Source organism: Acomys russatus, chromosome 20, assembly GCF_903995435.1.
Source record: "Acomys russatus chromosome 20, mAcoRus1.1, whole genome shotgun sequence".
NCBI lineage: Eukaryota > Metazoa > Chordata > Mammalia > Rodentia > Muridae > Acomys > Acomys russatus.
The window spans coordinates 21,514,735-21,528,143 of record NC_067156.1 but is presented as its reverse complement, the minus strand read 5'-3'; the positions used below and the strand labels follow the sequence as shown (position 1 = coordinate 21,528,143).

General features: G+C 39.8%; 1 protein-coding gene across 1 annotated transcript in view; it reads right to left on the bottom strand.

The window, feature by feature from the left end:
• Positions 1 to 502: 502 nt before the first annotated feature.
• Wdr36 (WD repeat domain 36) overlaps positions 503 to 13,409 on the bottom strand; it is a 33,326-nt gene continuing 20,419 nt past the window's right edge. Inside the window, exons 16-23 of the mRNA XM_051163103.1 lie at positions 12,109 to 12,188; positions 8,256 to 8,363; positions 6,093 to 6,190; positions 5,608 to 5,753; positions 3,675 to 3,794; positions 3,430 to 3,511; positions 1,795 to 1,982; positions 503 to 722 (exon numbers count right to left, since the gene is read on the bottom strand). Of these exons, the coding sequence (XP_051019060.1) occupies positions 573 to 722; positions 1,795 to 1,982; positions 3,430 to 3,511; positions 3,675 to 3,794; positions 5,608 to 5,753; positions 6,093 to 6,190; positions 8,256 to 8,363; positions 12,109 to 12,188 (972 nt within the window). The 3' untranslated portion in view covers positions 503 to 572. The remainder of the gene's footprint in view (positions 723 to 1,794; positions 1,983 to 3,429; positions 3,512 to 3,674; positions 3,795 to 5,607; positions 5,754 to 6,092; positions 6,191 to 8,255; positions 8,364 to 12,108; positions 12,189 to 13,409) is intronic.

The following is a 13,409-nucleotide window of genomic DNA, read 5'->3' as shown; positions in this document are numbered from 1 at the left end:
TAGGAAGAAGACACTGGGAATAGCTCCAGGCCCTGTACTGTAAGGCTAGACATGCCACAGATCCCAGCCAACCTCTGACTCCTCTATAAACACAGGAGGGCTGTACCAATGGCACCAGACATAAAATACAGCTTCAAGAATTGACAATCTACGTTTCATCAAAAGCTACCCAGAAAAGAAACACTAAATTTCCTAAGATGATAAAAGCATTTTTAGAACTGTATTATGGACCTGCTTTACCCGGCACTGTCAATTTAATTCGGTAAAACTTCACACCACATAGGCACAGTCTTTCATATCTAACATATGAAAAATTACAAAATGGTAATAACTCAAAAGGCCTCGTGTATGTGACCAGTGTGATGAGCTCAGGTGGCTTTAGACTCCCTAGGTGTTCAGAGCAAAAAGAAGGCATAATTTTACATCCAGAGAGTTTTGCATGTGAATATAGAACCCCCGCTGGTCTAGCAGTGCCAGCGCGCCATTCCCCACTGCACTGCACTGGGAGCGAAGGCCAGTTAGACAGCCACTTTACACACTGCTTTCATTGCTGTAATCACTAACGTTTATTTCTACAGCAGAGCACTCTTGATATAACTTAAAACACACATGCTTTGATTGAAGAGTGACTGCAAATGAGTCCAATCCTCTTCTACCTGTGACGACAACTTTACCAGTTCTTCTAAAAGCACTGGCTCCGAAGGAAGCATTTTGAGGTGTAACTGAAAAGAAAAGCATAATGGGTAAGTTGCACATTTTATTTAAAAGTACTCAAAATTTTGCTTTTTTTTTTTCTACCAAGGAATCTTAGAAGATACTATCTATTTCTTTCTTTAAGTGGTGGTTTATTCTTTGATTTCTTGCTGTTCCAAAGTATTTTTTCGATCATGTTTTTTGTTGTTGTTGTTGTTTTTAAAGCCATGAGCTCTCTTAACAGAACTGATATAACCTCCAACAACACAGAACCCGCAGCTAACACTGCTTCTGTGCTTCCATGTTTCCTTTCTCTAAAACCCATTGATGATGAATAAGTCATTTGCTTTATTTCCTAAAGATTTATGTAAAATTCATTTGTAGGGACTAACATCTGATAACCACAGGAAAACTGATACAGACAATCTGGCATTTCTTTAATGAAAAACAAAACAAAACAAAACAAAACCTCTCTGGTCCTACCTAAATATCCAGCTTTTAAATAAATTTACACGGCTTGCATCGAGTAAAGACTGGCCTTAGGCTCTCCAGGCCTCGATGGAGAGTCACTCACTACTGACACCAGCTCTGTCTACTCCGTCATCCTGTTACAGCGCCAGAGTGGACCTATGACGAACATCCCTATTTTGTTAATCAAAAAAGCAAGTTGTGCCAAATTACTTGAGCTGGTGGAGGTATTTTGATTTCAGCAGCAGACAAAAATGAACAAGCAAAAGAGCCCAACTTTCCTTTACAATCACAGAAAATGTTAAAAAAAAAAAGGTAAATACTTAAAAAAAAAACAGTTAAGGTCCAATACGGGTAATAAACAGGTACCAAATATGGATAAAGTCAAACTATACCATCAAGTAATAACAAAAATAAAAGAGTACCAAGCGCACGGCCCAGCGACTTCAGGTGGTGGCAGACACCAGGCCCACGCAGCTACGGTTCAGTCAGCCAGCCAGCCGTACTTCCCGTATCCATTAGCCACATGTTGGGCGGCTGCCTACGTGACACCATGGGCACAACAGGCCCATCCTAGCAGAATACATTCAGTAACACTGCACAAAGGAAGGAAAGTACCTTACATCTACTCACCTTCAAAAACAAAGCAAGGTATGCCTGGGCTAACTCAAAGTCACGCTTTCTGTCCAGCATCATCCCGACCATTTTCAGAAAGCCGCACATCACTTCTGCTGATCCCCCACTGTCAGGAGACAGGTTGCGCAGTTCGGTCTCAATGCCCGATGGGCCTAATTCTTTCAGGAGGTTAAGAGCTGCTTCATCTGCATTATTGTAAAAATAATCTAGTTATCTCTTACAATTACTTAATGTAAGAAACTATGATCTCCCTTCATACCCAAGCAATATATATGTAAATGGCATTAGAAGTTCTTTCTGTGCATAATTTTTCACATTACAGCACAATGAACTCCAAGATAAATGAAACAGTAAAAAAATCCAATACCAATAAAAGGACTAAAAGTCTTAGACTGTCAGGAGTTTAAACCTTCTCATTTTCTTTTAAAGAAAAGTTAATGCCTCACAGTAGATACTTTATTAGTCATAAATCAATTACAACAAACAAAACTGTAACATTAGGTCATCAAGGAACACAGTGCACAATGTATGAATAGTGATTACCACCAGGAATTACCTTTTCTCCCTCTGTTATAAAAATGAAACTCTCACTTGGTTAAGACGACCAGCATGCATACAGCCGTCCTTGATGGATCCCACCGTGTCCATAGGACCCACCAACACCCTCGATCCCATCAGCCCTGAGCTACTTCAGTGGCGACAGCTATGATTGTAGCTTTTGAAGCAGGACAAGAACCTGATCACTCTCACTTTCTGTCCTTTAGTATGTTTTAAGCAATTGTGTTTATTCTACATTTCTTAATAAACAATAAGTCATTAGTACCTTTCTGGCTTCTGTCCATGTTTACCCCAGTGACACTGATATGAAAACACAAGTGTTTTGATGATAAAACAACATGAGTCAAATTTCTCAACAAAGTGACAGTTTTTAAAAAATTTTAAAACATTTTAAAAATTGCGTGGCCAGGCGTGGTAATGCATGCCTTTAATCCCAGCACTTGTGAGGCAGAGGCAGGTGGATCGCTGTGAGTTTGAGGCCAGCCTGGTCTACAAAATGAGTCCAGGACAGCCAAGGTTACACAGAGAAACCCTGTCTCAAAAAACCCAAAAACAAAAATTAAAAAAAATAGATAAATAAAGTAAAAAGTTGCACATATATACTATTAGTTACACAGTAACCGAAAAGCTTAAATGAAAATAAAATTTAATTTTCCTTTTCTTTTAAAATTGCATTTCTACAAGGTGATTGGAAACATGTGAAATTACCTAACCCATGTGTCTTTGCTGGATTAAGAACCATATAACTAACCAGATTTTCAAATGAAAACAAGAAGCCTGAGGCTCCTGTTGGGCAAAACTCTGGCAATGAAGCAAATGAAAACCACAAGCTAAATGTTGTAAGTTCTCCGTCTCCAAACATAATCCGAGTTTCCATCCAGGAGTCTCACTAGACTTAGCACTAACATCATCTGAATTTAGTATTACTCAGTCAGCATACTTTAAAAGCTAAGTTGATGTACCTTTACTTTTTACTATATTCTATTTATCTACTATGAACTGCTCAATTTTTCTTTCAGGTAAACTAAACCAAAACTGAAGATACCTGATCAAATATGTTATAATTTAACTTACATTGATTATTTGTCAATCCTTCTTCAAGCTTCAGGTAGAAATTTGATTTTTGAGCCAAAATCCCAAGGTTTACCACCTTAGACTTTAATAAAAACAAGTACATATTACTTAGAGAACATAAATGTCACCCAAAATACAGCTTATAACTGAAAAGGAGCACTGATGCATCCTGTCTATGGCACTGGGCACTACACAACAAGCCAGAAGCAGATCCCCTGTGAACTTGGAGGCTGATGTGGTCTTACCTGCTGGGGGTCAGCACTCGCCTCGGGGACAGCAAATCTGGGTACCAGCCCAGGAACTGTTGGGATGAAAAATGGAGCTGACTGGGGCACTTTGGGTGGTTCTTTTGGTTTATTCTTTTTCTGATTAAGAGAAAACGAGGAGACTAGTGAGTAAATGCTTATCCTATACACAGTTTCTAATGTTTTATTACACATGAAGTCTAAAACAAACACCAAGATGCGCTGTAGGAATAAAACCTTCCCAAGTTAGAATGTTAAAATAAAACCCGTTTGAGCAGCGTTGTCCTTCAGCCAGGCTTCCCAACAACACAGAAGTCAAAAGAACAGCTCTAAGGCAAGGCTCATCTCCACAAAATGAACTGCTATGCTCAGCATCTCTCTCTCTCTCTCTCTCTTTTTTTTTTTTGAGACAGGGTCTCTCTGTGTAGCCTTGGCTGTCCTGGACTCGCTTTGTAGTCCAGGCTGGCCTCAAACTCACAGTAATCCACCTGCCTCTGGCTCCCCAGTGCTGGGATTAAAGGCGTGTGCCACCATGCCCAGCTCATAATCAGTATCTCTTAAGTCAAACAAAACAACCAGAAACTGGCTTGTCTCCAGAACCAAGTGCAGAACCAGAAGTGCAGGCTCCCCCATTAGAAATAATTGTTAATACTTTAGAGAAGTATGACTATAATTCTTTTATTTTGTAGGAATTTTAACTTTTCTTTGGTACTCTAAAAAGAAAATACTATTGCCAATTTATAAAATATTTCATGTCGGTAAAATTCTGATGGAATTTCAGCTGACAGAATTTCTTTTTTTATGCAAAATATTATTTTTATTTTTAAAATTATGTGCATGTATGTGTCTGTGGTTTTGTGCACCTGACGACAGTGACCACAGAGGCCATAGAGGATGTCAGATCCTCTGGAGCTGGATGTACTGCTGGCTCCGAGTCACCCAATGTGGATGCTGAGGACTCAACTCTGGTCCTCTGCACAGCAATACCTGCTCTTAACTGTGGGAAAGAATAAGCCTTGTCACAGGTGGGAGCAGTCTTGGTGGGCTTTACCCTTGGGGCACCCCATGAATACCTTGTGACAGACTGAGTGGAACCATCCTGGGTCTGGAATTCAGGAAGCAGACCTGGGAACCCCATCTGGACTACTGTCTTTCTAATGGACCCTCACCAGGAGAAGGAGACGGTCCTTCCCACGTGACTCAGGGAGTTGGGGAAGAGAGAACAACAAAGTGAGCTGGGCGGGAGAGCGCGGAGAGAGCATGCAGAGCAGTGGACCAGCTGGACCAGCACGCGGGCCAGAGAGACACCTAAGGACCGGTCCCGTGGAACGGCTACCGGAAGATTCACTCTTTTGTCCCTTTAACCTTTTTCCTTCTTGTATAAACTAGTTGGGTTGTATAATAAAGTTTAATTGCTAAGAAACAGAGTCAACACTTAACCATGGAGCCACCTCTTCAGCTGGAAAAATATTCTTAAGATTGTACTGTCTTCAAGGGAAAATGGGCTTGTTTTCAACACTGCAGCATATTATACATGCTCTCAGTCCTATTTCATGAGTCACTAGCTGACCCTGATACCACAAGCTCTGAAAGTTTACTTAGCAGCAGAGAAAATATGACAGAACACTAAAAGGTCAATTGTGGCATCATCATCATCACACGCAGATACCAACTTTTCTCCCTTTTGTTTTGAAAGCAAGAAATGTAACTAATTAGGGTGGATACTGAAACAGCTCAGTCTGAAAACGCTATAGTTAAAGACTGTGTTTCTGTTACATCCAAACATCCACAGTGGTCAGATAGATGAGATCTCTGTAAAACAGCACTCAGTTAAACAGCAGTGCCTTGACTGTCATTTCCCTAAAACCCTCAAAGCAGGAAGTACCCATGGAGCACAGGCCAGAGCGCAGTATCAAGAGCACTATAACGTTACCTTGATAACATCGAGATTCAGAAGGTTTTTCCAGCGTGACTCAGGGAGAAGCGAGAGAGTCACCAGTTGCTCACTCAACTGTTCTGGTGACACATACTCTATCATTTCATCACTTGGCTCAATCTGTTCTTCTATTACTTCCATGCCTTAAAAACACATGCTCAGGTTAGACAAATGAAGGCAAGAAGAAACTATTACACAAAAGAACCCGCTTCATTCCGCACTCATTTGTGTCCTACAGCAGTCACCAATAGAGCTTTGTAAATTCTTTTCACCTGTTTCCTTAATTCCTATCAGCAGACTTCAAGTATTATTTTATATCTAAAAGATATCATTAGTTGTAGATTTCTATAAATTGAAGTCATTCGGCATATATAAATCAGTTAAAAACTTTGACTGGATGCATTAAACTTTGGTATTTTTATAGCAATAACCTAACAGATTTACAATAGACCACAAACGTTACTTTGCTGTTGTGTGATTACCTTCGGTTTGACAAGTTCCAGGAAGCATCACTACTGAAGGGACATAATCTGGAGGAAGTGGCCGTAAGGACACAACTGAATAGAGGGAAACATTCGACCTGAGCAAGCAAAAAAACAAGTCTTTTATGATAAAAGCACTACTAGAGAAACAGTCTTTTCAGAGAAGCTCTAATACCTGGGAATGATCTTTACCGTGACAATCATTAACTAGTTAAGACCTCAAAGAGAGGTTATTATTTTGAAAATGCCATCATTTTAAAGAAGGCTATATAAAAGCATTAATGGGGAATGGAGAAACAGCACGCTGTTAAGAGTACTTCAAGGAGACTGGGGGTCAACTCCCAGCATTCTCACAGATGTTTCACAATTGGCCCCTCCTGACCTCTGTGGGAACTGCATGCACGTGGTGCATAGACATACACGCAGGCTAAATACACACACACACATAAAATAAATGAAGTTTCTGATTTTTTGAGACAGGGTCTCCTGATGCAGCCTTGGCTGGCCTGGAATGCATTATGTATAAAGCAGGATGGTCTTGAACTCATAGAGATATGCCTGCCTCTATGTCTTCAGTGCTGAGATTAATTAATGGCTTGCACAACCATTCCAGGTCTGAGACTCTGTTTTTAACATACTACAAAAACTTGAAGAGAGACTAGTAGTAGATAATATTTTTATAAGATAAAATAATTTCCACATAGTGTTTGACAAATACCAATCTTTACCCCTCCCCCCAAAAAAGGTGTAACAAAAAGAAAGACTGTTGGGTGTGGTGGTGCACGCCTTTAATCCCAGCACTCGGGAGGCAGAGGCAGGTGGATCATTGTGAGTTCAAGGCCAGCCTGGACTACAAAGTGAGTCCAGGACAGTCAAGGCTACACAGAGAAACCCTGTCTCAAAAAACCAAAAACCAAAAAAGAAAAAAACAAAACAAAAACCACAAAAAAAAACAACAACAATAAGAAAGATTGAGAAAGTAAGTTAAAGTAAACACCCTAATTATATTTTGGGGGCCCATTTCTGAAATGGCTAAGTAGCCAAGTAGCCATGGGTGAGTATTCAGGCTATAAATACCTGCTCCAAAGTAGGGACAGATTCTCCCTACAGTCATATTATGAACTTTAATGGAAAACAAAGGTTGGGAACTCAGATCTCGAATTATCTTAACAGTTGTACTCTACAGAGAAGCAGCACACTGCTACACAGGCCTCACAACTGCTACTAACCTATTAAGTGTTAAAGTGTCACTGATTCCAGACAACAACACATTTTGCTTTTTAAGATGGCCAAATTATAAATCAAATTTACTTTTTTTCTTAAAGCTGAAACATATTTTTTAATTAGAATTAGCAAAGACCAGTAAGAGCCTGGCACATGCCTGTAATTCCAGCACTCAAGAGGCAGAGGCAGGCGGATCGCTGTGAGTTCAAGGCCACTCTGGTCTACAGAGTGAGTCTAGGACAGCCAAGGCTACAGAGAGAAACCCTGTCTGAAAAAACAAAAACAAAAAAACCCACCCCCCCCCGATCCCCAGAGGAAAAAAGGACCAGTAAGGTAGAATACCCGTGTAGTCCCAACACTCATCAAACTAACAGAGGAGGATTACAAGCTTAAGACCAGCATGCAATAAATACACACATTTTAGGACAGCTAAAAGAACTGAATGTGTAAGCTCAGGAAAGAGATTAATTGTTTTCTAGGTGCAGGTTAGCTCCAGTGTCTTACAGGTTCAACCCAGCAGACTCTGAAGAAGCACGCATTGTTTAAATGGCTGTGGAAAGACATGCAGCTAGGATGCATCTTACCAGGCATTTTGCTCACATGTGTGCCTTACTTTATAAAGCACACTGAAGTTCAGAAGTGCTTAGCAAAGATCAGGGTTCTAGACTTAGAGCATATATATGTATGTATGTATGTATGTATATCTCTCTCTGTGTGTGTGAAATATAATAACAGACAAAAATTATGTAATTTAGAGTATGCACTTGAACAAAGCTGTCTAAATTCTCAACCATCGGTTGTAGACTTATGGTAGACTAGGCTGTGTGATAGTTCCATCGCATAAAAATAAACTAAATGGTAATTTAACAACCACCAGTCTTGACCATTGTAATCTCCCTCCTCCTCCCTAAAATAACAGAAGCATATGAAAGAGCTCACCATAGGTAAATTCCAAGGTGGTCCACATGGGAAGTTGCTAGGAAGTCTCCAGTCGGGGACATAGTAACATTGAGAGGAGCAGAGTCCAGCAAAAAGCAATCAATAAGGCTACAAAAAAAGTGTAAGTACTTAAGCTTTAGTCTGAAAGGTATACTTAAAAAAAAAAAAAAGTATCATTTACTAAAAAGCAACAAGTAACACAAGTTTGTTTGGTTTTTTTTTTTTTTTTTTTTTAAACAAATTACATCCAGAAAATGATCACTAACCACTGTTTTGTCAACTAAGCTCCTATGTGAAAACAATTAACCTAATGGAAAAGAACCACAACATTAAACAAAACTCGTTAGCTGGATCCAGCAGTAAGAAGAGTACTAGAGGGAATACTGTTTTTTCTTACCTCAATCTGGTATGCTTATTGCCAACAATTTCAAAGACATCAGACACTTAGAGGAGGGAGGGGCCATTGTGAGGCCCATCAACACAACCGTGCACACCTTGATAGTGAGCCTCTAAATGTTTTTGAGCAGATTATAGTAGATTCTTCTATTTAGTAAAGAAATTTACCATCAGGATGCAGAATATATTTTGAACAGAGGAACAATGGGATTACGGTAGTAATCGTTTTGCAGTAAAAAAAATCTTAATAGGATGGTTACTGGCTGCAGCAAGTAAAAGCAGACTATGGAGCAGGAGAGGACAAGAGCACCGGCTCCTCAGGCTGAGGGGAGTAGGGATACCCTCAGGAAAAGCAGATTCGATTTTATTGCTATTGCTGCTGCTGCTGTTTTGTGTTTGTTAATTTTACTTATAGGTATGAATGTTTTGTAAGTATGCATGTATGTGCACAAAGTATGGACTGGGGTTATGGATGGATGGGAATTACTATTATGTGTGCTAGAATCCAACCCTGGTCTTCTTCAAAAGCAACATGTGCTATTAAGCGCTGAGCCACCTCTCTAGTACCACAGAAGAGTGGTTAGTTTTAAACTCAGCTGTTATTTAAAAAAAAAAAAAAAGCCACTATGTCAAAGACACTGCATTTTTCACAGGACCATGTAAGAAATATCTAAGTTCGGGCTCTACGCTCATACAAGTGATTTAATCCAGATACTAGCAGTTGCCTCGCCCTGTCCTTGTCACCTACTTACAAGTGCCTGATCTGAGCACTTGAGTGAAACCATTAATGTCATCAGAGACACAATCAACTTTACCATAGATCAGATAACCAAGTCTCAGAAAGATTTAAAAACCTGTTTAAAATGGAAAGCAACTGCCCAAGGACACGAGCAGTCATCGGTGACAGCTCTTCAGGGAAGACATTAAATGACCTGTTTGCTGAAGGACTCATAAACCTTAAGTAACAAACCCAAATAGAGACCCCCCCCCCCCCCCAATCAGGAAGTAACAAATGCCAGGGTGTGTTCAAGATAACTGCTGCTGGCAATTCTCAGTCAGAGGAAAGAGGAGCAATAAACTGTCTGGTGGTGCTTAAGTCTGCATGGGACCTCACAAGAAACACTTGTGTTGGGGCTGAAGAGAAGGAAGCAGAGGCTCAGCCACTTAAAAGCCAGTGATGATTAAAGTGCAAATTGTTCGTCTTAATTCACTTAGTCTAAACAACCAGAGTGGTCAATGTTACCCCAGTATGTGAAACACAAACTTCCTCGTTTTGTTACTTCTCCTTTGTCTTGCTGCAAAGCAGAGGTTTGGCAGGCAGGGGTGAAACCTCCTACCACGGTTTAATCAGAGAATTAACTGCTTGAGCAAACGTGTTCTACTGAGAATTAAGTTTTGTCAATTTCATTGTGTAACTTCCTTTCTACAGCTGTGCTGTGTGGGTAGACTGGCCTTCCACTATGTAAAACCACTGAATTGCGGAAGGCAGTTTCCACATATCCAGCGTATTTTCACTGTCCCTTTGACTGAGTTACTTCAGTGTGCAAGCTTAGCCCCAGAGTGAAGCCTCCTGAAAACCCTTTAAATGAGGAGTCCCAGGGACACTGTCCTTTTTCCTAACGGACACTGGGAGCATTCCTGTTTAGAGGGTTCTGATTTTTTATTATCAGAGCCCTTGCATATACGAAATAACATCAATTTATTTCTGCAATTCCAGACAGCTCCTCTAGCATTCAACTGCTTACTCACCTGTCACCACAGTAAGCACACTTGTTCATTCTTTCTTTCTTTCTTTTTTTTTTTTTTTTTTTTTTTTTTTTGGTTTTTTGAGACAGTTTCTCTGGGTAGCCTTGGCTGTCCTGGACTCACTTTGTAGACCAGGCTGGCCTCGAACTCAGAGCAATCTGCCTGCCTCCTGGTATGTTTTTAAAAGCAGGAATCCAAACAGTTTAAACAGTTCCTTAAGTTTCTTCAATAAGACAATAAGACTCCTCTACTGCCGTAGTCTACACCAGGACACTGGCTGCAGCCTCAGACAGCACAGCACGAACCGAGCAAAGCTGAGAGTGAGGTTCTCCCTCCTGTATTTATTGTTTGCTCAGCCACTTACAGTACTATCCATCTCTTTTAAGGCTTATTTTCCTATCCTGTCCAACAGAACTAACAGTAACAACAGTACCATGTTTAGTAGCATACTAAAAATGTAGAAGTACCCAATAAGCTGGGTGCGGGGACACACACCTGCGATCCCAGCACGCAGAGAGGCGGAGGCAGGCGGATCCCTGTGAATTTGAGGCCAGCCTGGTCTACAAAGCAAGTCCAGGACAGCCATGGCTATACAGAGAAACAAAACCCTGACTCGAAAAAAGAAAGAAGTACCCAATACCAGTGTAAATGCTAGCTTAGTGGACACAGCATTAGTTGTTTGATATTGCTTTTCAAGTCATTTGTTGCACTCCAAATTTAAGTCAAAGAATTACTTGTTTTTTCTTTAATAAAAAAATATTTTTGTCCAATTCTTTATAACAACTTAATGTCTCAATGTCTTTTGCATTAACCTTAAATAGTGTTCACCTAAAAAAGTATATACTTTTTTAAAAAGTTGAAAACGTATCAGACTTAAATCTACTCAACTAGTTAATGAAATAAAGCTCAGCATGAATCAAAGCTTCAAGGCTTAATTGCTACTTTCAGATCCTAGTTTTTCATTCCAAAGATAAACTTGTTACCAAAAAGGTCACTGTTCTTATATAATTCCAGTTATATAATACCAGTTATTAGAAAATTGCAGAAGGCTAGGAGGTAATACATTATCAACATGTCTAAGTCTCTTCAAACTTTGTTTTCAATTTTGAAGCTGAAGGCTGAACTAACTACCTGTTATTTCACTCTATATTAAGTGAGAAAGTGACACACCCGTGGACAAAAGTCCCTGGTGATTAGAGCTGGACTCACTCACACGATCTTCAGCTAAGCTTACTCTAAATCAGATGCATGTGCTGCAAGGTGGGTGTGCTCTCTGCCTATAGCAAACTTACAGGGAAATGAGAAATGTGGGATTTTCCTTTTCAAAGGTCAGACTGTTGCACATCTGAAGGTAACTAGTTCCTGAGAAGGTGCTGGATTAGCAGTAAGTGTTGCCCCTGAACCTGTGAGTTACTGAGAGAAGGGAGAAAACAAGATTGAGGAAAGCCATGGGAAACCTATGAACTACCCCAAAAATCCGAAATAACATTTGTCCTGGCTCCACTCAGAGTGCCAGTTCTGTATCTCTATTTTGCAGTAATGAGTATAGCAGATTTGCATTTTCCTTGCTATTTTTTTGTCATGCTAGTGCCTGATACTTAGAGATCCACAAATAAAACAGTGCCAACTACAGAGGCACAAACAACAGTTGGAAATCTTGTGTTCAGACAGTGGATGAGAAATCATCCATGGGACTTCAAAGTGAACTCACCACCCTGATGGAAGGTCCCACGTCCTCACAGAGCAATCCATCGCAGCACTTATCAACCAGCGGCCGTCAGGACTGAACGTCTTTAAAACAACAGAATGTATACATTATTAGTATACATACTCACCAGTATGTATATATGGATACATGTATATACATGCACACCTAAAGCATATAGAACTTGAAAAGATTTTAAGCTTTATAAAATGATAAATGTGACCACACAAAGTTCAGACCTTTAGCTTTTATAAAAAAAAAATGTATTTCTCTACATTAATTCTCTGAGACTTACATAAGTGTTAGGTTTTTAAGTTCATGAAATTAAAAATATTTTGCCAAATTTTTCAGCATTGTGTATTTACCTAAAGAATTAATAGGCTGTGGTTACACATCATTTTTAAAAGTAAAATTTTAAAAATATTTAAATATTCTGAGAATACATGGTTAAGGATATTCTGCAGTCTAATTTCAGCTGTAATTTACATATAAAGGAAGCCAATGTTGTTTCTCTGAAAGCTGTAGCTACAATACTTACACTCTAAGAATTTCTCTAAATCACTGATTCTGAAGAAAGTGAATAAAAATTCTGTTGAAAATGTTAGTAAGGAAATCCTAATTTTACTTTCAGCTTTACTTAAAAATCACCTTTCTTCCCTTAATGAAACTTTTATTTCCAAAATAGTTTGAAGCAACAATGCTCAAAAATGTTTTCAGAACACACTGAAGTAACAGCCCTGATGCTACTTTACGTATCTGTTTCCAGCCATAAAAGAATGGTCAAGCCGGGCGTGGTGGCGCGCGCCTTTAATCCCAGCACTTAGGAGACAGAGGCAGGCAAATCGCTGTGAGTTCGAGGCCAGCCTGGTCTACAAAGTGAGTCCAGGATGGCCAAGGCTACACAGAGAAACCCTGTCTCGAAAAACAAAAAAAAAAAAAAAAAAAAAAAGAATGGTCAAGGACTCCTCTTGCATGTAGTGCTGAGTGAGAGCTTTAGTGTGCAAGGGAAACTGCAGGGCTATGGCAGCACAGTACCCAAGGGTTCATATTATCGCAGGGATTCTTTATTAGTAGCAAATGTTACTGCGGTAAATCCAATGCTAATTTACTCACAGGTTGCAGCAAGATTACTAATATTCAAACTTGAGGGTCTAGACAGCTCAATTTAGGGAGTGGTGGTGCACACAGCATAGGATGGGGAAACTCGCTCTCAGGGACAGGCTTGTCGTATAGATGCTAACACATGTGTTTAAACAGAAGTAAAGACTTCCGAGCAGGAGAAAGGACACACAGCAGAGGAGAAGTAG